This window comes from Sprattus sprattus, assembly GCF_963457725.1.
Source record: "Sprattus sprattus genome assembly, chromosome: 16".
In the NCBI taxonomy this organism is placed as follows: Eukaryota; Metazoa; Chordata; class Actinopteri; order Clupeiformes; family Clupeidae; genus Sprattus; species Sprattus sprattus.
This window is the reverse complement of record NC_137914.1, coordinates 21,733,798-21,760,668: the sequence shown is the minus strand read 5'-3', so window position 1 is coordinate 21,760,668 and position 26,871 is coordinate 21,733,798. Positions and strand designations below refer to the sequence as shown.

Genomic DNA, 26,871 nt, shown 5'->3' with positions numbered 1-26,871 from the left:
TTGTTCATTGACAAAAGTCAGGGATGTCTTACTCAAAGACAGACGTCTGATATTACTCTTAACGTGAATAACATTGGCGACGTGTGCACAAAAGGAAACGTTTGTGAGTAGAGTATAATTTGCATTCAAACGTAAACGTAGGCTGGCGGTGATAGGAATTTTGCGATACTGCTCTTGGAAGCGACCGAGGTACGTATTGCGACATTTAATTCGTTAAAAAGTTCTGGTGGCAGGTACATTTTGTGTAAACTTTCTATGCATGACGACGTTCATGTTGTTTTCATCAAGTGGACAGGATTATTGCATCTTATTTATATAATGAGACAAATGGGAATGCAGGAAATTGCCACCACTATGGATCAATGTCTGGAACGCGGAACTAGTCAATGTAGCAGATCATCTCGGCAAACAAACAGCGTTTATTAGTCATCGCTGAGTCAACATTTTATCTCTCGTGGGGAGTAATGTTTTTATTGAGGACAATGGTTTATTTAGAAAGGGAAAGTATGTTGCAATAAATTCACACTGATACATAGGTGTTTTACATTTGATCGTAAACGTACATGCATGTATGTTGCATGTATGTAGCCTAATTATGCAACATTAAGCACCAACCTGCTTTAACCATACCTTTACAATACAATTACTGTGACAATGATTATGTTAAATAGTTAGGAGTGATGAAGAAGCTTTAATTGGGTGATTGTAACAAACATCGGTATTGCTACTGTTATTGCCTTAATGTCATTCTTCTGTCGGGCTTTTAAAAACCACCTGTCACATCAACAGTCACCGAACACCGCACTGTAAAATCATGTCGAGTTGCTTTGATGTGAGTGTATATACCCCAGGGGATTGGTTTGAGTACGGCTTTGAAAAGGTTTCGTATATACCATATCTTTTCCTCGGTGAAAATAGGCAGCATCCGCTCGTTTTTATTTTTTTTGTAAATGTAATCCTGTCCTTTTCTACCCACTCACTCCAGCCCTCTCTTCACCGGAGCTGTAGCCTTGTCGGCTGTGGGTGCGATGAGGATCTGAGTGCTGCCTGCTAGGACGGCCATGGCTGAGCTGGAGATTGATCAGTCTAACCTGCCTCGGGTCCGAGAGGGTAAGTCATACCCACCACAGCTGTCTTACTCACCTTTCCAGGAAGGCTAATGTTATTGTGGGGCCTGAGGCTTACTCCAGCGCATGCTCAGCAGGTTTTGTTTTTATGTGAGTTTGCAGAGAGAACGTTCTGAGTTTGCATCAGAAATGTGCCCATCCGGAAAGGCTACTGTTTGCTTCTGATGTATTGTGAGTTTGTCACTGTGCAACTATATGAAGAGTTTGCCACTGCTTGAGTGATTGTTTGCGTCTCTTTTTCAGCAGTACTTGAGATTACTTTTTGGTCTAGGATGTGAGATGGCTTGTTTTGTTTGGAAAATACCTACAAGAATCCTGAGTAGACACGTGCGTGCATGCATTCAGGGCGGGTGGGTTGGTGGTGGCTCTGATCTCCCCTGGATCTCCCTGTTGCTCTGGCTCTCTTTGGATGCACTGTAGAGTCTGGATGCCTGCGATAAGAGCTTAGGCTCTTGATTGCCATTCCAGATGCCTTCCATCTGATCACTATGAGGAAAGGAGATCACTCACCAGATGACTGCTTGGAATTTTGTCATTTAAGAAAAACAGGACAGCCCTTATCGCCTAAGACTGTACTCCTCGTCACTGGAATAAATGTCATGCTTTATAGTGGAGGCTGTTGGCATTTCCGAGTGGATTGGCAGGCCATATGTGGCGTGACTGTGTAATAGCTTTAAGCTGCAGTGTGTGACTAAACCTTACTTTTGTGACTGTGTTATTCTTGTGACTGTGTGTTGTTCTTGTGACTGTTGTTATTCTTGTGACTGTGACAGTAATCTGTTGCTGCGTTGCCTGTATGTGGAGATGTTGTGTGATGGGATTGAGGGCACAGCGCTTGACTCTGCATTTTTCTCGTGGGGAGGTCAATAATGGCAGGGGGGGGGGTCCCTTTCTGACCCCCTTTCCCAGCACAATGAGCTCATTGTGTGAGAGTTTCATTTTTACGCTTAAACAAGCAGCGGTAAGCCAAACAAAGCCACCATTGGACACCAATGAGCCAGCGTCTGCATGCCCTCCAATAGAATTGGTGGACATACAGTAGGCCTACCGAGAAACCCCCTCATCCCCATTCCCAACCTTTGCCTCTCTTTTTCCACAGAAGGTATTTTAATTAAATGGCTAGCCCCTCAATATGACTGCTCCCTCAAGTTCAAGGGAAGACTGATTGTTTATGTAGTCTCTCTCTCTGGTTATTTGTACATGGAAGCATAGACTTCCGTTCCCACATGTCTCTGTTTCTTTCATTCCCTCACCCTCTCTCTTTCTTTCACCCACTCACTCTCATTTAACTGGTCCTGCTTCTTAAGACCCAAGCCAAGTCAACTGTCTTTGTTTTCGGTCCCACCTTATCAGTTCCTGTGTGTTTTGTCTTTTTCACGGACGGCTCTCGTGATTCAGACTGACAGACTCCAGCCCCTTCCCCTCATCCCCCCAGCCCACCCCCCCGCCATTTCCCTCTCCGTATCCTCCCCCGGTCCCCCAGTCCCCCAGTCCTGGGCCCCTCCACCATGCCCTCTCCACCCTGGCTCCATCATCCCCACACTGACACCACTGACCCAGTGAAGGGGCTCTCACCAGGCCAGACAGATATGTACACCAGGACTCCGGAGCTGAGCTTCTCGGGCTCTGCTCTAAGATGAGATGGATGGAGCAGCTGTGTCTGGACAGGGAGAGACGTTGGGTGGGTGACTGATAGACGGGGCAGAGTGGAGCCTAACCCTATAAATAGGGACCCTGTTTTCTTTTCGAGTTTCTCCCTGCCCAAACACCCACACACTCTTCCTGGGTCTTGTGGATGATTGGTTATTTTGTCTCTTGTCCAAGTGTCCAGATTCTCTCCCTCACCCTCTCCCTCTCTCTCTCGTTTTCTCCCTTTCTCTCTCTCTCTCTCTCTCTCTTTCTTTCTCTTGTTTGTATGTGCATCTTTACTTTTTGAGTCTCTTTGTTCTGTTCTTTCATTCATTATTTCTTTTGTTCTTTCTCTCTCTCTCTCTTTGCCTCTCTCTCTCTGTGGCAGAGAGTAGGGTCTGTGTTCGGTGCTCGGCAGAGGAAATGATGGAAAGGGAAGTGTATTGTTTGTTTTTTCTTGTCATGCTGGTCAAGGCCATGTGCTCATGACTCCAGCATGTTTTCCTCTGGTCTGGGCTAATAGTGGGGAGGAATGGAGGCCATTCCACTCCTGTCAGCCTCCACCTCCAGCCTGAGCCCATTCACCCACGCACAACTAGGACCTCGTTACAACGTCACATTCATGCCTGAGTTCATGACTGTTGGACATGGCCATCCAGTGTCAGCTGAACTCTTTTATGGGAAAATTACCACTTAAAAGTTGGATGCAATCCCAGTGCTGTTTATAATACTATAATTTCACCTTCAGAAAAGCACCTCAGAGCAGTGTCTCGAGGCCCTCCTAAAGCCTTTTGTTCTGTGCTGTCATTGCCACCTGCGTGTTGGCCGACGGCTTCTGGCTCAGAGCAGCTGAACCTGTAGGACTCCTTTCAGCCCAGGCACTCCCCAGCTGCTGTAACTCGATCAGAGTTGTTCTTTTTTTCTCTCTCTCTCTCATACTGCTGGCCCACGGAAAGGGAAAATAAAAGGCAGTTTACCTGCCTCGCATGTACGACCCCTGAGCTCCTTCTTGCTGAGGTTAGCCACGGCTAAAACTCTCCTTCTCATCTGCTGCTCAATCTGCCCAGCCAGATAAAACCTAATCCCACCTGGGGCTCGCTCGCAGGCCCAACGGCAGCAGGAACAATAGCAGCAGGTGGCTTATCCAGTTAAGGGCTCAGCCAGACCAAATGGGATTTCCAGAGTGAGACCAGTGCTCCCTAGAGCCGCATGCCTTTACCTAAATGCGTGTTGTGCACTGGCATGTCTGGTGGAGCGTAGCAAGGTTTAGCTGTGACCCTTCACCTGTTAGGAAACAATGATTTGCATGTAAACAAACAAGGCTGACCTTGAAACATTAGCATGCCAGCCGTGTGAGGATGCCTGCAGGTGACTCATCTCTATGCATTCAAGTTTCCAAAACACCAGGGGCCGTATTCACAAAGAATCTTAGGGCTAAAAGTAGCTCATAAGTGGCGAATTTAGGAGAAACTCCTAAAAATAATGGGCGTGTCAGTCTTAAATGTAGGACTCCTAATTTTTTTTACTAAGAGCAATTCACAAAATATTTTATCCCTAAAAGTAGCACCTAAGTCTAGGACAGCTTAAAACTCCTCATGAGGACTCCTAAGTCACTAAGACCTATTCACAAAAAATCGTAAGATGGCTGCAGCCGACTTGGAATTGATAAAAGACATTGCTTAAACCGTGAAGGTATTAATATTGTCGTAGAATTAGCGCGGGATGCAATGACGCCTTTAAACAACGATGTGTCCCGAAGTGAAATGTTTGGAAACATAAAGATAGGCTATTTGGCTTCGCGGAAAACGCAAATGACGACACTGGGGATCATCATTCAGCCGTTTAATTCATCAAACTATCAACGCACTGTAGACCCCACATCATCCAACAGTTGGATGTACCGATGACTTGTGCATTTCAACGCAGAGCGGTCTGCAGCAGGTTTTTGAGAACTTACCAGCTGGATGCCGCTGGGGTGACAGTGGCTATTGGTCCTGGGACTATACGTTTCACGTTCGTTTCGCTTTGATCAATTAAGATTGGAGGGCTTAAAGGGCCGCATGTGCTGATATTTGAAGTGGTCAAGGGCTGGAAATATAATAGACTTACAGTTTGCTGGGTGCTTTGATTATTACTGCCTTGATTACATGCAATTGCCATATTTTATATTGATCGCTTTATATTTCTCTTAACGTGCAAAGTGTCATTCCCGTTGGATGCACAAACTTGTCATCATGCGTGTGCATTCTGCTAACTGCACTGTCCATAACTATTTAATATGACTTAATTTGAAGCCTAGGTTATTCTCTTATTTTCAGTCGATATAGTGGGATTGTTAGAGAGACGTCACGAATGAGTTTTTAATGAGAGAGCCTGTCAACAACCAATCACCGTCCTCCCCCCTTCTAAACTCGTGCATGAGAAGCGACGTCATCCATAGCAACGGAGTTTTTATCTTAAGCTTAGGAGTTGGTATTATCCTTAGTATGAGTAGGTCTCAGAGCCGTTGTGAATCACTTTTAAGAAATTACTCCTACGTAAAAGGTTTTAGCGCGAGTTAGGAGCACTCCTAGTGGTAAGATAAAAGGCTTTGTGAATACGGCCCCAGGTCTCTAGATCGTCTGGAACCCACTTTAAAGCTCATATTGCATGTCAGTATTTCAGTGGCAGTAGACAGGACCATAAGGCACAGCGTGTAGTGCTTCCAGAGCCAAGGACCCTAAACTGCTGCCATCATCTTTTGGGGTAGCAGATCCTCCCTTCCCTGTTTACAGACACAGAGACAAAGAGTCCAGCACATCTTCAGTGCCAGAGCAGTGCTTTGGCTGCACGCGTGTGTGTGTGTGTGTGTGTGAGAGAGAGGCTGTGAGTACCCGTTCTTTGTCTTTGGGGGACTGTGAAGACAAAGGAGCCTTTTTGTGAACCTCCAGGGACGGGACTGTTATGACGTCCCCTAACTGAAGATGGCTTCTGTTTATCTTGGGCGTGACGCGTTTGTGTCTGTTTAGAGAGCAATGTACTAGGACCTTAGGACACCGTAGTTGAGGCTAATGTTAACGTGTTGCTTTTTTGGGAGTAAATGGCGATGGCTGCATCCAAAAACAAACATTTGTGTGAACCCTTAACCCCTAATCATGTAAAATCAATGCTGGGAAGTGAGCGATATGTAAACACTCTCCCCTGGCAGCAGGAGGACATTATTTGATTTATACATCACTCTGCAGTAGTCATAGTTTCACAGAAACACTCTGAGTCGGTAGTGACACGTGCTGACGAGAAGGGACTCTACCGAGCATTTGTTTTGGCCAGCAAAGTACTTTTGTTGCCACATGAGTCAGATTGTCATCCGGGGTCAGATGAGGCCTTAGGAGGAAGGAGGTGAGGGACTGTCGGCAGGGTTGTGTATTGATCACAAGTATCAGCAGTGTGTCAAAGGGAGCCACGTCAGCCACATACGTACACACACTCACACACACACACACTTTTTTTTACACACAAACACAGATGTTTTTTCCATACCTCGCCTTACGGATCAGCGAGCCAAGACATTTTTTTTTTTTTTTTTGGCTTTCGTACAAACTTTCAATTGGAAAGACAAACTGGCTACCGAGCAGATCATAAAACAATACTGTTGTAGAGAATTGGGAGGAGTGTTTTTCCCCTGCAGGGTCTCCCTCACACTTCCATGGAGCTCCAGAACAAGACCTCTGCTGCTCTGCTCTCAGCTCACACTCGCTCCACATCTGGGAGCAATTTACCATTGTGTGTGTGTGTGTGTGTGTGTGTGTGTGTGTGTGTGTGTGTGTGTGTGTGTGTGTGTGTGTGTGTGTGTGTGTGTGTGTGAGAGGGGCAAAGAAGAAATAGTGGGGGTGGGAGAAGAAGAAAGAAAAGTGTGTGTAGAGAGATATGTTTCTGTGAGGAAAAAGAGAGGCTGTGTGTGTGACGCAGAGTATGTGCTTGTAAGATATTGAAATAGGGAGAGTGTTTGTGTGTGTGTCTGTGAGAGAGAGTGAGTGTGTCTGTGTGTGAGCCTGTGAGTGAGAGATTTGGCTGGATTAATGAGTGTTCAGACTTCCCGGGGGGGTTGCCGTGTGAAACCCAATACGGGATCTAGCCTAGAGCAGCAGGTGTGCATGGCACATAGATTAGGCTTCTCTCCCTCTCTCCCTCCCTCTGCTCCTGTTCATCCTGTTCTCTCCCATGCAGTGCTCCTGGACAGGGGCTGAGGGTGAGGGTGAGGGTGAGGGGCGCACAGATGGAGTAAGTGGCAGCCGGCAGTGATTGAATTTTCTGGTGGGTCAAAAGAGCGTCTCCCTGAAGACTTGCTGAGGAAGAGAGACACAGACACAGACACAGACACAGACACAGACACAGACACAGACACAGACACAGACACAGACACAGACACAGACACAGACACAGACACAGACACAGACACAGACACAGACACAGACACAGACACAGACACAGACACAGACACAGACACAGACACAGACACAGACACAGACACAGACACAGACACAGACACAGACACAGACACAGACACTCCAAAGATAGACATGACTTCAGCCCAACTTCAGTCTCCTTCTGTTTCTGAACCATCGTGCCTTATGTCCTGTGGCTTTCTCACCGTGAGACACACGCACACGAACACACACACGCACACACACGAACACACACACACACACACACACACACACACACACACACACACACACACACACACACACACACACACACACACACACGCTAGCACAAAACAAACTCTACAGGACCTGTGCCACTGCCCCCAGAAGGACCAGTCGGGGCCTCTAACTGCTGCAGAATATAGCCTGTGGTGTGCGGCAGTAGCGGGAGCGGCCCTGTGGAGCGGGGCCCAGGCCCTGTTTTACTGGCCCTGGTGGGGCGCTGTGGCTGACCGCAGAGCTTGTGAACCCAGTCTGGGGTGCAGTCTGTAGTTTGGAGCAGGAGCCGGCCCTTTGACGCTCTCTCCTCTGAGACGCCTCACACTCCCCGACGCCGGGCGGAGCAGCGCAAGAGGAGACAGAGAAAGAAAGTGGTACGTGTTTTAAAGCTCCTGTTCTGCCAGAAGGAAGGGTGGTGCAATGAGTGCCGGTTGTCCGTTTTGTAGATTTTTTTAAGTTGATGAAATGTTGCATATTGCGAGGAACTTGAACTCGCACGAGTAGAAAGGGGCATTATTTTGAGAAATCAAAGCTTTACTTTTCTCTGTAGGCAAAGGGAATTCACTGACAACAACACGCACCCATGCAAACACATGCTCGACCGACAGTAATTCAGTCAAAGCTGACCTCTTCACATCATGTTATTGTGTGCCATTCTGTCCACCATTTTTACCCAGTATGCTTTTCACACCAGACAGAAGACACTGGCATTCAGACTGTTGCATGGCACCCAGTGATGTGGGCTTGCCCTCATTCTCTGTGAAACCACTGTCTGTTGTTATGGCAACACGGATTGGTTGCTGTGTATTTACTGTTCCAACATGGCCATCCAGCTTAAAGCCACTGTTTGACCCTCTTGAATCTTGCACTCTTGCAGTTCTCACCAAGTTATTACTTTGTTCCCTGGAAGTCTGGCAGGAACAGCAGCAGCGGTCTGTGGAGTTCCGTATGGACTGAGACGGACCCGCATACATTCTTTCCACCCCACACTTAAGTTCCAGAGAGGCAGCGGCGGTGACCGACGCCAAAGAGAACTCGGGGCTCCTGGAAAGTCGTCGTAGTTTAGCTTGCATGGAGGCCAGCTGTATGGGCTCCTGAGGACTGGCAGTGCTCAGCCAGCAGTGTGATCAGTATGAAATCACTTTCACTCAGGGTCACTAGAGGACATTCTCTAGTTTGGGAGCGTTTTCTCTGTTGTTAAGTGTTACCAATGTGACTGGGTGCAGCTGCTTCGGAAGCGAGGCTAATGCGTGAGCTAGCATACAGATGCTCACAAAGGGTGGGAGCACAAACTGTAGAAATGGTCATGCAGTCCATGTAGAGATTAAGGCCTGTGCCAATTGCACTCTTAAAATGGCTCTAAAACATTTATTCCGACTAATCAAATCAGTACCAGCAGCACACATACCACAGCTGTGAGCAGTGTAGCAAGTACCATTAACTGTTCAAACGATGTCTAAACATTATTTCAAATAGTCGTGCATCAGATCAAAAAAAGCTTGATGTGTTTATCGTCTTGCAGCCATTGCACAACCACACGTCTGACAGGGAGAGACTTGTAAACCAGTGCTATTTTGCAAGCTTGCACCTTTTTAAGGGGGAAGAGGGGGGGGGGGGGGGGGGGTCTGCTGAACAATATCAGCTGCCCCACTCACTCACTCTTCTTCTTCTCCAAGCGTTCCGCTCTCTTAAGTTTTCTCAAAGCCGGTGGTTCGCCCACGCTTTTGATTTATTTGTTTATTTCACCCCCTGTGAGGTTCACTGCCAATGCCGTCAGCCTGTTTCTAATTGTCTGGGTGAGTCATTAAGGCCACTGTGTATTTACAGGAAAACATTAACTCATTAGATCACTGCAGCACTCAGGGCAACTTTCAGTAATCCCCCCTGCACACACACACACACACACACACACACACACACACGTGCAGAACGCTTTGATCCAAGAAAGCTGTGTGGATCACCCGTTTATGGATGCTGTGTTGTGCTGAGGAGTGCCTGATCTGCGGTGATGAGTCATGCACTCATATCCACTGTGTTTGCTGCTGAGAGACCACAGATGTGGCTCCGAGTTCACCATACAGAGCACAGCACAGCCCTCTCTCTCTCTCTCTCTCTCTCTCTCTCTCTCTCTCTCTCTCTCTCTCTCTCTCTCTCTCTATAACTCACACACGTTCACTCTTGTGCAGGCAGGTTGTGGGGTGCTCTGTCATCTTTCAACCCCCTGCTGAGGCATGAATGGGAGAGAGAGGGAGTGAGGGACAGAGAACAAGAGAGAGAGAGAGAGAGAAAGAGAGAGACTGCGAGAGCAGCAGTTTCCACTGACGCGCTCACTGCTCTTTGATCTGTGGTCCGACGCTGAACGCTGGGGTTTCTGCTGGAGGCTTTGAATCAGGGCTGTTGTTGCTCGGCCTAATTTACATCACGTTTTGTCTTCGTTCCTCTCTTACTCACCTCTGTCTCTCTTAACAGTGTGCCAGGGTTTCGCTGTTCTAGAAGATGGGGCATTGGCACATAATCTTCAAGAACAGGAGAGTAAGTTCTTCCTTTAAGCTTTGCAGGACATGACTGAACTCTGCACCTTTGCTTTTTAATGACTTTCTTTGATTATTTACCTAAGATTAACGTGTGTGTGTGTGTGTGTGTGTGTGTGTGTGTGTGTGTGTGTTCCTCAATGAAGTTGAGCAGTATTACACTTCCAACGTGCAGAAGAACCAGCTGGTGCAGAGGGATATCCAAATCGCCCGAAGGCTGCAGGATGAGGAGAGGGACCGGCTGCAGACCATGTCTCGCCAGCGGTGAGGGGAAAGGCCCATTTTAAAGACTGTCACCAGCCTGTGACTGGACATATCAGTGATTTATTTAAGCAATAAGCCCCAAGAGGCCATGGTTTTTCGCTGATTTTAGAACAGGTAAGGGGAGTTGTTAGTCACAACGCGCGGGGCTTATTGCTTTTCTAAAACTGTTACTACAAATATTTGATATGGTTTCATAAATAAATAAAGACAATTCAATTTAAGAAACAATAGTTTAATGATAAACCGTCATTCTTCCGCCACTAAAAAATATAGTTCCTAAATAAATCGTTGCCACGCAACCCTTGAAGCAACGCAACAGCCAGATGGAACACTAGGTATGAAATGCGCTATATGAATACACAGCCTTGCCTTGCCATTCGCTGCGCAGTAATATAGAATGTTATCATAGAATGTTATGAGGACAAATTGTAAGGTAATGCTGGATTTTACAACGGCTTTTAGCCAATCACAATCAAGGATTGGAACAATCAGTTTTAGAATTAAGCAATAAGCCCCAAGAGGCCGTGCTTTGCGCTGATTTTAGAACAGGTAAGGGAGTTGTTAGGCACGACGCGAAGCGGAGTGCCGTTAAACCCCCTTACCTGTTCTAAAATCAGCGCAAAGCACGGACTCGCGGGGCTTATTGCTTTTCTAAACCTGTTACTACACATATTTGATATGGTTTCATAAATAAAGACAATTCAATTTAAGAAACAATAGTTTAATGATAAACCGTCATTCTTCCGCCACTAAAAATTGTAGTTCCTAAATAAATCGTTGCCACGCAACCCTTGAAGCAACGCAACAGCCAGATGGAACACTGGGTATGAAATGCGCTATAATGCCTTGCCATTACGCTGCGCAGTAATATGGAATGTAATCAGGTCAAATTGTAAGGTAATGCTGGATTTTACAACGGCTTTTAGCCAATCACAATCAAGGATTTGAACAATCAGGTTTAGAATGGTCTCTACACAATGAGTCCTTCTCCAGTTCCTTTACACTCCATTAATCAGGCAGCCCACTCCAAAGTCAGATGATTATTTTCATATTTAGATGTTTTTTTTTTCTATTCAGTTAGTCTAAAGTTTGAGGACTTTTTTCTTTTCAATCCTAGCCCCCACATGGGCTCTTAATCAACCTCTCCAGCTGTGAACATCAATGCACCAAATGCATCTACCTGTTCACAAAAAAGGCTCTGTAAACACGCATAGGCCGACTAAGCAAATTCATCCTGTCCTGATCCAAGAACGTCTCTGCAATATAAAATCTATTCTCAAAAGCTAAAATGAGTCCGTGTAAATAGAAATAGTGTTTGTAATGATGATGTATTCCAATCCTAATCGTTCCTGTGAAGTGTTGTCCATCTGGGTGCAAGCTGATTCATGTCTCTCTGTGCGGACAGGGAGGAGCAGGACTCTGAGTACGCCCGCTTAGTCCAGGAGGAGCTGCAGAGGGGTGCTGAGGAGGCCCGCAGGAGGGAGGTGGAGGACCAGGTACAGAGAAACACACACACACACACACACACCGACACCAGCCTCCTGCTCTTGCTGTGGTTTTATAGCGCCTTATTGAACCCAGATGAGTTTTCAGGTCTCTTAGCCCAGTAACCGTTTGGACCACTTTACCCCGTCATGCTATGTGAAGATCTACAGTGTGGAGATTTATGGGGTTCAGCTGAAGAACCAGTCCAGTCTGATTTACTCCCTCAGCTGAAACACCCTGTCACCGCCCCACCCCCCACATGCTTCTGAGCATCACAAAAGGTCAGAAAGCCAAAAAAGACCTATTCAGGGCAATTGCTTTAAATGGCACGTCGGACCAATACAGCAGTAATTGACTCCAGATACCTGCTATGACAGCCCCCCCCCCCCCCCCCCCCCCCCCTTACCCCTTCACCTCAAGGCCTGGTAGGAGCAGAGAGTCATCATCCTGGCTCCGGTATGCTCTTATATGTGTGCTGATGGTTCAGTGCCTCTTTATGCTTACTTTATACTACACTTTATCTATACTTAGCAGTTGATTCAGAGGCCATGCAAGTTAAGCCAGCTGTTATTAAAGGGCTTCTGTCCTATCCCAGAGCTGATCCAGCCGGCCCATTCCTAGAAAAGCCCATGTATGGCCTCCTTTGGGGTACACAGCATGTTTTAACTTTTTACTTAAAACATCAATACATAGATGATGCAAACTTCTATAGGAGACTGCTGTTGTCATCATGGTCATAAAATCAATCCAAATATGCTCATTCTTTGCTGGCTTATCATGCCTCGCTTAAGGCCAAGCACAGGAACGCACTCCCAGGCCTCATACTCAAGGTCTTCCTTCTACCTTAACATTTAATGGCTACCCCTGCCACCTTGACTGGGCTAACCTTAACACACAGGAGGGTCGGTGAAGGCGTGCGCCGGGCCATCTATTTAAGAAAACACACCGGTAGCCGTTTTCTCCAGCAATCCTGTGTGCAAACACTGCTGGCAGTCAGAGTACACAGACTACAGTGCCTCTCAGTGTAGTGGGATTGGCAGTGCAAACTTCCCTTGTATGCTTAAGACAACAGCACTGACCCTTCCAACCACAAGAGAGGCCCATGTGTTTGCCCTGCGGCCGTCTGCGCCCGTCTGCGCCCTGCGCCGCATCTGTTGCCAATACAGAAGGCTGGCTGCCCATGTGTACAGTTTCAAATGAGAACGTTATGGGATATCCTATTTTAACACGCAGGAGATGGCAGACCTGGTTCTTTGCTAAGCGAAACCTGCTGCTTGCTGTCTTTGTTTGGGCTTGCTGTCTTTGTCCTCTCTCCCCGTGTGTAAATGCCACCGCTCTGGCGGTCGGCCTGAAGAGTCCTCGTGAAGGACGGTTTGAAGGCAGGGCTGGCACGAGTAGCGTTTCCATAGCGACCAGTGGGAGGTAATTTTGGGAAGTGTTTCTGAGATGGGTGCAGTGTTTGCTCTCGTGCCAGAACTGGGAGGCGTTGGGCGAGGCAGAGCACTGCACAGCCACTTCTCATCTTTCAGACCATGTGGACCTCATGTGGATGTCCTTAGATTTGACTTGTTTTAATTTTGATTCACACAATTTATTTTTTTCTTTTCTTCAGTATCTTGCTACGTTCAGTGAGCTATAGCAATCTTTTGCAGTGAACCTGCAAGTCACACAGGAGAACATGCATGGTGTTCTCCCTAAAAAGCGTGTCTGGGTGTGTAATCGTTTTATGCTTGTGCAGACAAGCTCTTTGTGGTGGTGGAGAACAAGGGTTGAGGGTTTGCCTGTTTTGAAGAGACCACAGCATTCACCGCCCTTTAATGCCTCTTAATGACCTGATTATTGATGTGCGGCTTTGGCAGATTCAGACATTTAATTACCACACCCTTACCTTGTGAAGCAGAGCGGTAAATAAACCCGCAGGGCCATCATTTCTCCACACTAAGTCCTCGTGCCACCTGATGATGACAGATCGTTGTGTTTTTCCGCTCACTCTGAGGGAAGTGTAGCATCCTCGCAGTACCAACTGCACCAGTGCCCGTGTGATAAGTGGCTGTTTACTGTTTGGGTTATAAAAATGTTACGCCCCTGCCGTGCACTTTTAATTAATCCCCAAAAGCCACCTGGGCTGTGGCATCTAAATATCATCACCCCCATGACGCTTCACAGCCAAGTTGCCATTTCAAGCTGATAATTGTGTGCTGAGGCAGACTGGCTAACAGCTCATTGCCATTTCAGCAAGAAGAACAAACACACAAACAGACCCAGAGCGACAGACAGACCCAGAGTGACAGACAGACCCAGAGCGACAATCAGACCCAGAGTGACAGACAGACACAGAGCGACAGACAGACACGTAGAGAACAGACAGACACAGAGCGACAGACACAGAGCGACAGACAGACACAGAGCGACAGACAGACACAGAGCGACAGACAGACACGTAGAGAACAGACAGACACAGAGCGACAGACAGACCCAGAGCGACAGACAGACCCAGAGCGACAGACAGACCCAGAGCGACAGACAGACCCAGAGCGACAGACAGACACAGAGCGACAGACAGACACGTAGAGAACAGACAGACACAGAGCGACAGACAGACACAGAGCGACAGACAGACACGTAGAGAACAGACAGACACAGAGCGAATCAGACCCAGAGTGACAGACAGACACAGAGCGACAGACAGACACGTAGAGAACAGACAGACACAGAGCGAGAGACAGACACAGAGCTACTGTCTCCCCTGTAGAGCTGCTGTTGTGTAAGTTTTGTGCTGTGTTGGTGACAAAGCCCTGAGCTGATGCCCGTTTGGGCTGGTGGGTGCTAAGTGTCTGATGGAGCACCAGCATGGCTTTGTGTTTTCTTTTTGCACCACCTCCCGGAATATTCTCTCTGTCGCACTTGTGGACTTCCTGAGGTTCACTAATGAAGCTGAATTCCCTGCTGCTCTGGTCTCCCTAAGTGACCCAGTCTTGAGCAGGACTTTGAACTAGGTGCGCTGCACTCCCAGTTTGGTTGAGGGTGTTCTCCCTGCCTAGTGTGGTTCAGGGTGTGGTGGAAGAAGGTCATCTAATCCTACTGTGTGCTACCAGGTCAGATGTGCTCTACAGGTTTAATGGTACCAATGCAATACAATTCATGGTGACTTACAATGGTCATAGACCTCAGTAAAACAAAATACAGAGTGGTAAATAGTAATTCATTTCAATCGTTTTTAATGAAGTGGTGCATTTTTTTCATATGGAGAACTGAAACCTTTCAATTATGCCATTACAACCTGAATTTGAGAATATGTTTATCTCTCGGAAGCCGTTTGTAAAACCACATGGATGGGAATATCCAGTATGACTGTTTGTGGTTTTATCAGGTCTGAGTGACAGTGGTTTTGTCGTAGTTGAAGGGCCTATAAGGTGTCACAGTGACCTCTGGTGGTTTTGAGCTGTAATTAGACAACACTTTCAAACATTGCAAAGAGGTTGAACAAACCATGCTGGTGCTCCATCACACACTTAGCGCCCACCAGCCCAAACGGGCATCAGCTCAGGGCTTTGCCACCAACACCGCACAAAACTTACACAACGTCAGTTAGGCAAACAGACTTGTTTAGGTTTAAGAGGGTATCAATTGTGGGAAGCTTGTATACAAAGAAACAAATATAGAGATGTATGCAGGTTCTTGTAGGAGCATAATGGTGGTCATCTCCAGTTCTTTTCTCAATAATAATCTCATGTAATTTACTCACTGAACAGAAAGAGTTCTTCTAACAGATACTGGATCACATCTGTTGACATATAGTCCCCTCCACAGTTATTGGTGCCCCTGGTAAAGATTACTTCAAAGTGTTAAAAAAAAAAAAATCACCCCTTATAAGGTTGGAGAAAATAGAGCAGGGAAATTGAGACCATTCCTCTATCTAAAATCTCTCCAGGTGGTCCAGGGTTCTAGGTCCTCTCTTGTGCCCTCTCCTCTTTTGCTCATCCCACAGGTTTTCTATGGGGTTTAAGGTCAGGGGGTGAAATTACCATGGCAGAAAATTGATTCTGTGCTCACTACACCAGTTTTGTGTTGATCTGGACATATGTTTTGGATCATTGTCCTTCTCGGTCTGTGACGACCCAGCTGTAGTTTCTTGACAGAAGCAGCCAGATTTTGTTTTCAAATGTCCTGGCATTTCATATCCATGTACCCTAACAAGGTTCCCATGCCATCACAGACCCGCCATCATACATAACAATGGGGATCAGGTTGTTATCAGTATAGTATGTTCATCCTTCTTTTTGGGCCGAACCTGAGGATTTGGTGCCAAAAAGCTCAGGTCTTTTAGTTTCATCTGACCATAGAAAACAGTTTCAGTCAAAGCCCCGGTAGCATTTAGAAAACTCTAGGCGCTCATGTCTGTAGTTGCATGACCTGGAAAGGTTTTCTGACACGCTCTCCAAATAATCTGTTGGCATGGAGGTGACATCTGATGCTAGTTTTAGCCACTTAGTGGCCCCAAGATGCTACCTTTTTTTCTTTAACTCTCCAACTGTGATCCTTGGAGATTTTTTTGCCTCTCTCACCATCCCCCTCACTGTGCTTAGGGGCAAAATAAACTATTCCAAGCAAGTTTGTAATAGTTCCAGTTGATTTGAACTGTTTTATTATTGCCCTAATGGTAGATATGGGCAATATCAGACAAATAAGTATTTTTATAGCCGTTCCCTGACTCCTAAGGCCACACTTTTTCCTTGTTTGATTTATGTATCCTCTTATCTTTCCCATGTTGAAGGATGAATAAGGCACCTCCTCATGCTTCACCTCACATTTATAACCCATTGAATAAGGCACCTCACCACAGTGAAACACAGTGATGGATTACTGCAAGGAAACTGCAAACACTCAACTTAAAAAAGTACAATAGAAATGAAGAAATGTCTCAATTTAATTATGTATATAGGAAATTCTTAGGCGGCAAATAATTGTGAAACATGTGATTTTGTTAAAAATAGTTAAGGGGACTTTTTATTATAATTTAGAATTATTATAGTTCGGTGAATTCCCTTTTTTACTCATCTTTACCAGGGGTGCCATTAACTGTGGAGAGGATTGCTCATCCGAAGATGCATACATATGTACACTTTATATGTTGGAGACAAATAGTTCTTTACAAAATAAAAACAATACACAGAGTAAAATAAATATATCACAGTTATAGCTTTACAAAGAGAATGCACGGCAGGTATGCACATTGGGCAGCTGTTTACATTAGAGGCTGATACAACTTGACATAAAACACTTAATAACGGAATTGCCCTGTGAAGGTTTACAGTATGTTCATAGCCTTCTACAGTAAATGGCCTTTAGCACTGCAAAGGCTGGTGGAAAGTTGGTGGAAAGACCCAGTCATCACATTGAGACCACCCACAGACCTACAGACGTGTAGAGCCCAGCTACACACACACACACACACACACACACACACACACAGAGACACACACACGGGTTTAGCAAACGTTGCAGGTCCGAGCTGGTGGGTATTTGAACTCTGGCGCTCGAGTGTTGGTGGATTTGAGGCGTAAGAGAGTAGCATGTGGTGACGAAGGCCTTTCACGGTGGAAATTCCCCTGGGTGACGCCACGTGTGACGCAGTGAGTCTGCGCGTGGGCTTGAGCCTAGGCGTGTGAGGTTCACATGCAGAGGGGTGAGAGAGGTGCTCGAATGTGTGAGGTTCACATGCAGAGGGGTAAGAGAGTTCTCGAATGTGTAATTTTGGTTAAGGTCTGACTCCTTCCCCCACCCACTCCACCTACATGTGTTTGCTGACAGTTAGGGTGGGCTACTTCTAAGCATACAGACCCCCCTGCCCACCCCACCGACTCCACACACAGCCACTCAAAGCACCTCACCTACTTTTCTATTCATGCTGTCGGTCCTAGCACTAACTCGTGTCAAATTATACATGACCACGAAGAAAACCAAAGAAACATGTCACTGATAAAGGGTTAAATAAAAGATATGATTGTCTGCGTGTCCCTTTTTTTTCTGTCTGATAACATTGCAGAGACACATGTACATCTCCACATTCATGCTAATCGAAACGTGTTGGTCACGTTCCACATCTTCAAAGCGGACGTTATCATTGGTCGACTTTGGTTCTGCTTTTTCACAGGAAATTGCAAAGCGTATACAGGAAGAGGAAGAAGTTCACGCCAGACGGAGGGGCTCCTGCCACACAAGTGTGAACCGAGGTATTTATACTCGACCCCTATGCTTACAACAGGTCCTCTCAAACTCTACAATGGAAACAGGAGGAGGCACGCTGTGCATTAAGCATTTAGCTTCACCTCATGCTTCAAAACTGAAAGGTGGTTTGCTTTGCGGTGTCAGTGCTGATCAGCTTGATGAGCTTGGTGAGCCGTCACATCATTTAAAGTTTCCATCACAGGCCTAACTCAGCTTTTCTGTGCCTCACACCTCCTCTCCTCTGTCTCTCCTCCAAGCAGCTGAGCTTCACCCTCAGGAAAGCTTCCCCCTTCCACAAACGTTAGTCAGCAATCCTCTCGGCACTATCTGATCCGTGGAAAGAGTTTATTGTGTCTTCGTCAGGTCATGCGTCACGTGACTATAATGTGTGACAAACCCATCGAGTGACTCAGACATGACACATGAAAAATATCACACCGATCACATTGTCAAGTCAAGGCGTCTTTTGATTGAGATCATGTGAGATGACTAAAACAGTTGAGTGACTTGATAAATGCTCAAAGGTCATATTTCTTTCTATGTATTTTTAGTTTTTTTTCCCCCCTACGGTTGCTTCAACATAGTCTGCAGTTTCTTATGCCTTGAGCAGCTGACTTTTGTAAATTTGGTTAGCAGTTCAACTGTCATGTAGAACAGACATCTGTGGCTTAAATCATTTATGTTTCACTGCTGCTGCCTCCGGTCAATCAAGATGTTTTGAATGCTGGCAGCACTGAAGGGGAAAAACACGAGGGATGTGATCTTCGCTCCGCAGGCGAGCAAAACAATCCTCCAATTATTGTCTAGACAGGTCCAACTCGTTATGGCTTAGTCACAACACAGCATCCGTTACCTTTAAGACCTTTAAGACTTTCGGTGGTGATGCCTTTGTGTCTCCCCAACACCCTCGTGTTCTTCCCCAGTGGGGGCGAAACCTGCGTAGCAAAAATGTCTTTGCTTTGGAAAAAAAAATGTAAACAGTGAAGATCAAATGAGAAATCAGTGTGTGAGAAGGGTATGATCTTAGATGGGTAATTCTACCAATAGGTTTGGGTGAACTGGATACTAATGGCATTGGCTTTGGTATGTTGTGGGCTTTCTCTAGAGTTCGCTTGTATGTCTCTCACCTGCCTTATCATCTCTCATTCTTTCTTCAGCTTTCTGTTTGATGATGTTGTTGTTGTTGTTGCTGTTGCTGCTGCTGCTGTTGTTTGCACCCTCAGTCATTATGTCAGATATGCAGCCTCATAATGTAGACTAATTAGCATTGAAGCATGCCTGGACATGAGGAGTCCATATTGCTCACCCATTGTGTACTCACATTGTGAACCCTGTGCTGTGACTTGTTTGAACTACTAATCCCAGCTCCCCTCACCCCTTTAACCCCCCCCCCCCCCTGCTTTATGTTTGCATGTTTATGGCTCTGACTAAAGATGGCACCGCTGCTCCCGGCCTCTCATACTCGCCTCACCCTGGTCATGCCTGGGCACGTGAGCGAGAAACGCCCCCCCACCACTGGCGCCCTCTCCAAAGCAGCCACTCCCCCTCCCCCTCCCCATCTCCTCCTCCATCTGACTCTGACCAGCAGCTTGAGCGCTACCCTGGCAACAGGCCCCCGAGGCAGAGGGCCAGGCCGTCCCCGATGGTGGGTCCTGCGGAGGCCCCGGTGGAGGCCCCGGTGGGCTATCCGTTCTCTGGCGGCTGGGCGGGCGCCCTGAGGCTGATCAAGCAGGACATGAGCGAACAGGGCTACGTCAGCTGCAGCGCCGAAGAAGAGCTGCCCGCCTCACCCCTCCGCAGGCTGGAGAGGGTGGTGCTGAGCAGGCAGCAGGGAGACGCCATGGAGTGCCACCAGCCCAGCCGCAGGAGCAGCTTCAGGGGGGATGGGAGGATGTGGGAAACGCACGGGGGAGAGGCACGCATGGGGTCGGGCTGCAGCGATGAGCGAGGGTGGAGGACGGAGCCCAGAGGTCTCAGGCACTCGACCAGCGTGAGCTACAGCTCCACGGGCGACTTCCAAGTGGCCCGACCTCTGGAGCGTGTCAGCAGCTGGACGTCTAGGGACAGCGGTGACCGGCGAGTGCACTTTCAAGACGACAGAAGGCACTACAACAGCTACCATGGCAACGGCAGTCGGGTGTGCAATGGGAGCTGGGGTGGGATTAGGGAAAGAGGGGATGTAGTGAGTTACTGTGGAGATCCACGACTGGCTGGCAGTGGAAGCAGGAGCAGTCAGACGTGTTCAAGTATAGATGACTATCACCAACAGCGGGTTCCACCCCTGCATAGGAACACCTTTGCCAGGCGCTCTTACCATGGTGACGGCAGGCAGAGCCGGAGACGGTCATTCCGGGACGTCCGGAATGATGACTACCACGGAAACGGAAGTAACCCGGAGGACAGGCTAAGGCATCGGGAAAACTCCTCCTCCAACTCCCGCTGCATCCCTGAGGAGAATGGACGAGAGCCGGAGGTGCCAGGCCTGAGGTCTGAGCGGGCAGCCTGGGAGAGGAGGAGCTGCCGGGGCTATGGAGATCAGAGAGGCAACCTGAGCTCACCCAGGCATGAGGTTCCACGGGAGAACCCAGGAGCTAGGCGCTGGCACAGCGAGCGCAGAGAGGTCAGGCCTGGCCCCAGCCAGCACTGGCATGGAGGCCAGGGTGAGAAAGGGTTCAGCTCAGGGGAGGAGGGCGTAGTGGAGAGGAGAGCGGACGCTCACCCCACACCTTCACAGAGACCCGCAGATGCAGGTAACCCTGGCGCCGTGGCTCAACCCACATGGCCTACCCTTGGGCCTACCTACCTACCTACCGACTTCCCTGCCTGTTCTTGGTGCATCTCCAGATCTCACTCTATCTGTCCATGGCCTTTCTCTGCTCTCTCTGTCTTCCTCAGAGCTGATCATGCCTTTACTCTTAACCACATAGTCCTGATGATGGGTAGGGTGTGAGTTTGACAGTTTGTGAGATTGTGTGCTTGTGCGTGTTTAGTGTGTGTGCTAGCATAATTGTCCCAGAATGCTTTGGGTGGGGGTGATAATGTGTAATGTGTTTTTTTTTAAAAAAAAGGTCTTGACACATTTCAAGCTTAAATTCTTCTTTTCTAGAATTGTAGGTTTCATTCTTCTTGGGACCGATCTAGACCCTTTTCATGGTCCCAAATATGTCATCTTGCTGTTTCAATCATGTAAAATCCATGAAATCAGTGATGATTATTCCGCTCTTCTGAAGTTGGCTTTGATTGCTAAATGTCATCCTTTACTATTTTCTCTGCACCATCCTCCACATCCTCAGTTTTTCAGCTGAGATTATATCTGTCATCGGCCCTTGGTTCTTGCGTCATGTACTCTTTGATTGGGGTGGTAGATGGATGTTTATCGAGATCTAGGGTGAGGTTGACGCATGTGGAGCACCCACAGTATTGTGCAAAAGTCTTAGGCTTCCAATAAAAGAGATGTTTGAATGCTCACTGCCCCCATATGTGGTGTTTTCCTTAAAAAGACCGTAATTTCAGGAATATGCAGGAACCCCCTGTAGAAAGAAACTTGAAAAACGGTTCTTAAGGGACCTGCACCTCTTTGGATGGTTAGAAAAATAGGTTGGTTCCCAAGCTCACTTTGGAGTTCCAACTATCATATGTTTATTAATTTAACAAGCCGTACAACACATTTGAACTACTCTTATTTTTGGACTAGAGCTCAGTTGGGCGTTAAGGCCGACATATTATAGTGAAAGTTGAAAATGGTTATTGGTGGTGGTGGTTATTTAAATCACAATATGACAAACTTAAATAAACCATTACTGTCATGGCTTTTCCACAGTACTGTATGTTTCTGAGAATGCCCCAAGGTCAAATCAACCAACTCTAGTTCTCAAGTAGAAACCTGGGTGTTTTTTAAACCCTCTGAAGCCATACTTTTCCACCCCTTTGCTGAGCAAAACCGTCTCCTGTCCTTCTGGATTCTTCACTGTAAAGAAATGCTCTCTTTGCGCCCGCAGGCGTGCCATCGAGGGCCAAGGGTGCCCCTCTCGCCATGGGATCCCTGCAGCAGGTGCTGCTGGATGAGGAGTTAGCACGCCGGCTACAGGACCAGGAGGAGGAGGTCCTCACAAGGGTAGTTCTGCTCTCTAACTCCTCCTAGCTCCCTCAGGAGGTTCTGTGGGATGAGATTGGGATGATATTTTTGGCTTCATGTGCTGTAGTTTAGTCATGCTGACTGTCCCATTGATATGTTTTTTTTTTCCCTTTTGTTTTTTGTTCCACAGAGCCCCAGGCCGCCATCCCCTCCGGGAAGGCCTTACATAGACAGGGATTTCAGGGTGGCTCAAGTGGCCCAGGACGAGGTAGGGCCTGTTTTCTGGAAGTTCAGGACTGGCCTTTATTGGGAGAGATCACAGACCCATCCCCAGTACCCGCCCCCCCCCCCCCCCCCCCAGCTCTTAGACATCCACTTACTGTCTGTGTCTGTGTCTGTGTGCGCGCGTCTTTTTGCAGGAAATCGCCCGTTTCATGCAGAAACAGGAAATCAAGGCCAACCATGGCTTAAGTGAGGCGGATGCCCCGAGGTCGAGCTCTGACACTGGAGACCCTTGCATGGCTGACCCCTGCGACCAGAACACCGCCAGGCAGAGACAGGTAATCCGTCCTCAGAACACCCTTATCCTTCATGACCAGCTTGGGGGAGCACCACCACATCCTGTGCCTGTTATCGCACTTACTCACGCAAAACCTTGACCTTATCAGCCGGATTCACATGTCAGTTTCTGAAGAAAACATTTGGAGGCTGAGAGAATAGCAATTTAGTCTGGGACTCAGAGTTACCCAAAGCTTGAACCTAGTGTTCATACACCTATCCCTAGATACATTGAATATTAGCTGTATTAGTTTCTCAAAAGCCACGTCAACACATTGGTCATAGATATGGGAATTATTGTGCTCTAGTGCTAATAAGAGACACACTTTTTCTAAATTGTAAGAAGAACTCTACTTATTTTAGTTGTGCTTGCATTTAATGCCCCATTATGTCTTGTTGTATCACTGCTCAGAGGTCATATCGATCATGGATGGAAACTGCTGTGTTAAAAAGATATTTCTTGATTTGACCTTAAAGGTTCTATTCAGACATATCTGATTAAACCAAACTGATAATTTTTCTTGATGGACGCCAATCCTCTCTTCATGTGCGGAACTGACTCACTCTGCATCTAGATATTTAGCAGCTGCTGTGGCTAGACAGTTTAGGTCAGAGCCTTTCTCTGACGTAATTCCATGGAACAATGTTTTACGACACAGTTGCCAGCCATTGTTTCTTTGGAAAAACAGTCAGCTTTTCAGAAAATGAATTGGTTCCATCAACTGCCTTTTTCACAGGTGAGCAATCCCAATGAGAAGCTAAAGGCTGATTTATGCTCAGAGACATTAGCGTAAGCGCAAGCGCAAGAGGCAGCGCAAGCCCCTTGCGCGACTTTTCACGTCTTGCGTGCGTCGGCCCCTTTTTCTAGACTTGCGTAATTTTTTACGTAAGGTCTTACGCGAGCCTCGCAGCCTGCATTCTATCAACGAATGTTACGAGATGAGGTTACTAAAATATTCTGCATGTCTACTCAGTTTTACAGTGCTTCCCAAGTAAAGGTTTGAAAAGAACTTCAAGCTTCAGACTTTCTGTTAGGGAACCTGTTATCTATCTGCAGAGCAAATGTCAGGCGCATACAAAAACATTAACGTGAATCAATTGATGCTAATACCTAGCGCGGTCTCGATAGGATTCCCCATATACGTTAGCATTAAGCTAACGTATTTTCTACCACAGTAAAACATGCAATACTATGTGATTGTTTTTAGAAAACGAATGTTACGTGATGAGATTGCTAAAATGTAGTCTGCATGTCTGCTCAGTTCAACAGTGCTACCCAAGCAAAGGTTTGATAAGAACTTCAAGCTTCAGACTTTCTGTTAGGGAAACAGCTTTCTATCTGCCAAGCAAATGGCAGGCTCAAGGGCGTCAGTTTGTTTTTAGAAGTGGTGGGGACAATAACCATAAGCTTGAGAGTGGTTTGAAAAAGTGCTGGGTACCCTTATGTTATTCATCCATTCAACGTTGCATTACAATATGAGTCTACAGTGTATTGTCAGGGGTTGAAAATCCCATTCAAACAATAAAAAATACATAATCTCGATGTTGACAACAGCACCAGCTTGCTTATTTTATCAGATCATAACGGTCTCAATTTCAGACATACCGTTAGCTAGGCTAGCTGTAGGGAACGTTAACTCATCTGTGAATAGCAAGCTAACATTTGGCAAGGTCAACGCCACATCTTACCTTATCACTGTCACCAGTCGGTGGTTTTCCGAATTTAATGTAGGCTAGAGTAATTGACATTTAATAACACCTAAAACAAAATTAGACTGACGAAAGAGATTGACAGAGGCAGCGACAAGCTGTGCCTCATCCGTGTTGGGCTAGGGCTGACTGCACACGTCACTACGGTTGCGTGCCCTGGCGGGGCGTGTTACGTGTGTGTATGCAAATCAAAATTTAAGAATCTTCTACATCACTCGGCACAGCTGAGAACACTTTGGCTGTGTAAGAACCAATTTTCAGGTGTTCATTAATAAGGTGGAGATATTTTCTTACGTTGAACTTCTGAATTCCGTAAAACACATTTAATTGAAAAAAAAAATTGTCACCATAAGTGTGAAGACAGATCGCAAGTAGGACTATAAATATCAGTCAGTGTTTGCCCAAATTTACATTTCTTAGATATAACTAGGCTTCCGTCGTCTGCAACAGCTTAAAGAATAATGTACTTGCAACTAATTTGCTCCACACGCAGCCAGGCAGGTGTGCATCCTGTGAGGCTGTCATCGTGCGCGCCTATCGCATGATTTAGACACAACGATTTCGGTTGAGTATGTGGGGATTTTTTCGGTCGCAATTGGTTGAAACATTTTTAAAAGTGGTGGGGATAAAATTTAAATTGTGAATAGTGGTGGGGACATGTCCCCCCCGTAATCGACGCCTATGGGCAGGCTCATGACAACACGCGCAACCTTTGGGAGCATGAACTGCTATGAGTAAATTTTGCGCAACAATTAACCCCAACGCAGAAGCAAGCAGCCGCCTTTAGTTGGCAGCAATTCTTTCTTTAAAAAAGAAAAAGAAAAAGAAATCTTTGAAGACAACTGTCCTCTTTTGCAGAGGGAAAGACTGGACTCCCAAGGCCTGCCCTCACCTCCAGATGACTACCCACCTGACGAACAACCACCCAGCCCAGTCGTCATGGCAGCGTGAGTTAATGGCCCTGGTTGCATTCCATTATAAATCTGTGGGGAAGTTGGAGGTGCCCTTACAGGCACCGTCTTTTCATGCTTGGATGGCTCCTTAGTTTGTAGCTTATGTCTTATTAGCTTATTTATGTTGCCAAGACTGTAAAATGTTTCTAGGCCAGCCATAATGAAGCTAAAGCAAATACTGCAACTCCATACTGCAATTCCCCGCCCCCCCCCCCCCCCCCCCCCCAGTCAGCAGCAACTGCCTGTCCGGAACATCGCTGAAGAGCTGGACCCCACGTTTCTGGCCAAGAGGAAAGAAAACCTCAGACTGGGATCGCCAGGCACTGGTAGGACTCCGAGTTCTGGCTGCTAATCTGCACAGGCAGTCTACAGGGAAATTAATAGCTTCTCTTCTTACAGGGTTTCTTTTCTTTGTTTTCAGCACTTTATTGTTTTTTTTTGTTTTTTTTAAGGTGTCTGTGAACGTCTGCCGCAGGCTCAGTCGAGCTGCTACGCTGCGACAGTGGAGCCGGCCTTTGTACCGCCCACCAAACGGCCAAATGAAAAGCTGGGCAGAGGAAAAGCCAAAGAGAAGAAGGAAAGTGCCAAGCAGAGAGAGAACTGCAAGCAGCAATGATCCCAGGGGATCTCATAATAGTGGACACTAATGCTGCACACTCAAGTCAAGTACAGCATGTCTGTACCGAGAGTATTACACACTCTTGATTCACACTCTTCATTTGACTCACAGGGTGGACATTTCCTATTCCTGAGAAGCTATTCATCCTATGTTTATTTCCATTGCCATGGAATGTGACTTTGTTTTATTAGTCAAGCATTTTCAAGTGGATCTTATAACTGCGTAACAGTTTTCTGACGTGGGTTTTGGCCTTTATCAGTTAGGCATGAAAAAACATGTAACTCCAGAGGCATCCGGCCATAAAAGGGAACGTTTACAGTTCTGGTAGAAAACCACATCTAAAGTGGATATAGAGGGCATGTTACATATAGAGTTATGTTGTGCTATAGTCAACTGCCATTCTCAGGAGGTCGTCCCAGGGCATTGAATTCATCTGAGGACTGTTGCACTGCTAGTCAACTGTTCACAAAAGCTGTCCTTGTATATTATTTTGTTGTTTCTTTTTCTTAAGTTATTACAGGAAATGCTATTTACCCATGTTCATGTTGGCTGCATGATAGTTCGCAGAGAGGTATTCAAAACTACTGCTTATCTATCAAAAGGTTGTGTACATTAGCCAATATCAGATTTTTTTTTATTATTATGCTTTTGTTTACTCCGTTAAAATCTATATTTTACACTTAACCAGTGCTAGTTACCAGTACAAAAAAGGATTTAATGCTGAACTGTTAATGCTGTATTCATTATTGCTCATTCTCATGGAGGGAAAGATTCATTTTGTCAAAATACACAACTGGAATTTGTTGTATTTTTGGTGTCATAAATGTTTCACACATAATTAAACACTATTCTTATGTGTATGTCGCTTCACACATGTCATTGTTTGTTATACTATATTCATTTGGATGCGGAAAAGTGTCTGATATGTTGAACTATGGACCAGAGGGGCGAGAGGTTTCTTGGTGAAGTATTCCAGCGAGGTCCTGCGGGGGAGTCAATTCCAGCAT

The 26,871-nt window shown here is 46.6% G+C and overlaps 1 protein-coding gene across 1 annotated transcript; it reads left to right on the top strand.

The window, feature by feature from the left end:
• The first annotated feature begins 98 nt into the window (after positions 1–98).
• Positions 99–26,579, top strand: ccdc187 (coiled-coil domain containing 187). Its single transcript, XM_080853352.1, has 12 exons — positions 99–189; positions 986–1,110; positions 9,911–9,973; positions 10,119–10,236; positions 11,642–11,732; positions 17,876–17,954; positions 21,948–22,063; positions 22,215–22,292; positions 22,444–22,584; positions 25,151–25,239; positions 25,474–25,571; positions 25,698–26,579. Exons 2-12 carry the CDS (start codon positions 1,062–1,064, stop codon positions 25,859–25,861), a joined length of 1,086 nt encoding a protein of 361 aa, XP_080709478.1. The 5' UTR covers positions 99–189; positions 986–1,061; the 3' UTR covers positions 25,862–26,579.
• Positions 26,580–26,871: the final 292 nt, after the last annotated feature.

Excerpts from the sequence above, each read along its gene's own strand:
- ccdc187 (XM_080853352.1), top strand. The coding sequence starts at position 1,062 with ATGGCTGAGCTGGAGATTGATCAGTCTAACCTGCCTCGGGTCCGAGAG. Across the intron at positions 11,733-17,875 it reads GGAGGGAGGTGGAGGACCAG|GAAATTGCAAAGCGTATACA; the intron begins GTACAGAGAAAC and ends GCTTTTTCACAG. Across the intron at positions 25,240-25,473 it reads AGCCCAGTCGTCATGGCAGC|TCAGCAGCAACTGCCTGTCC; the intron begins GTGAGTTAATGG and ends CCCCCCCCCCAG.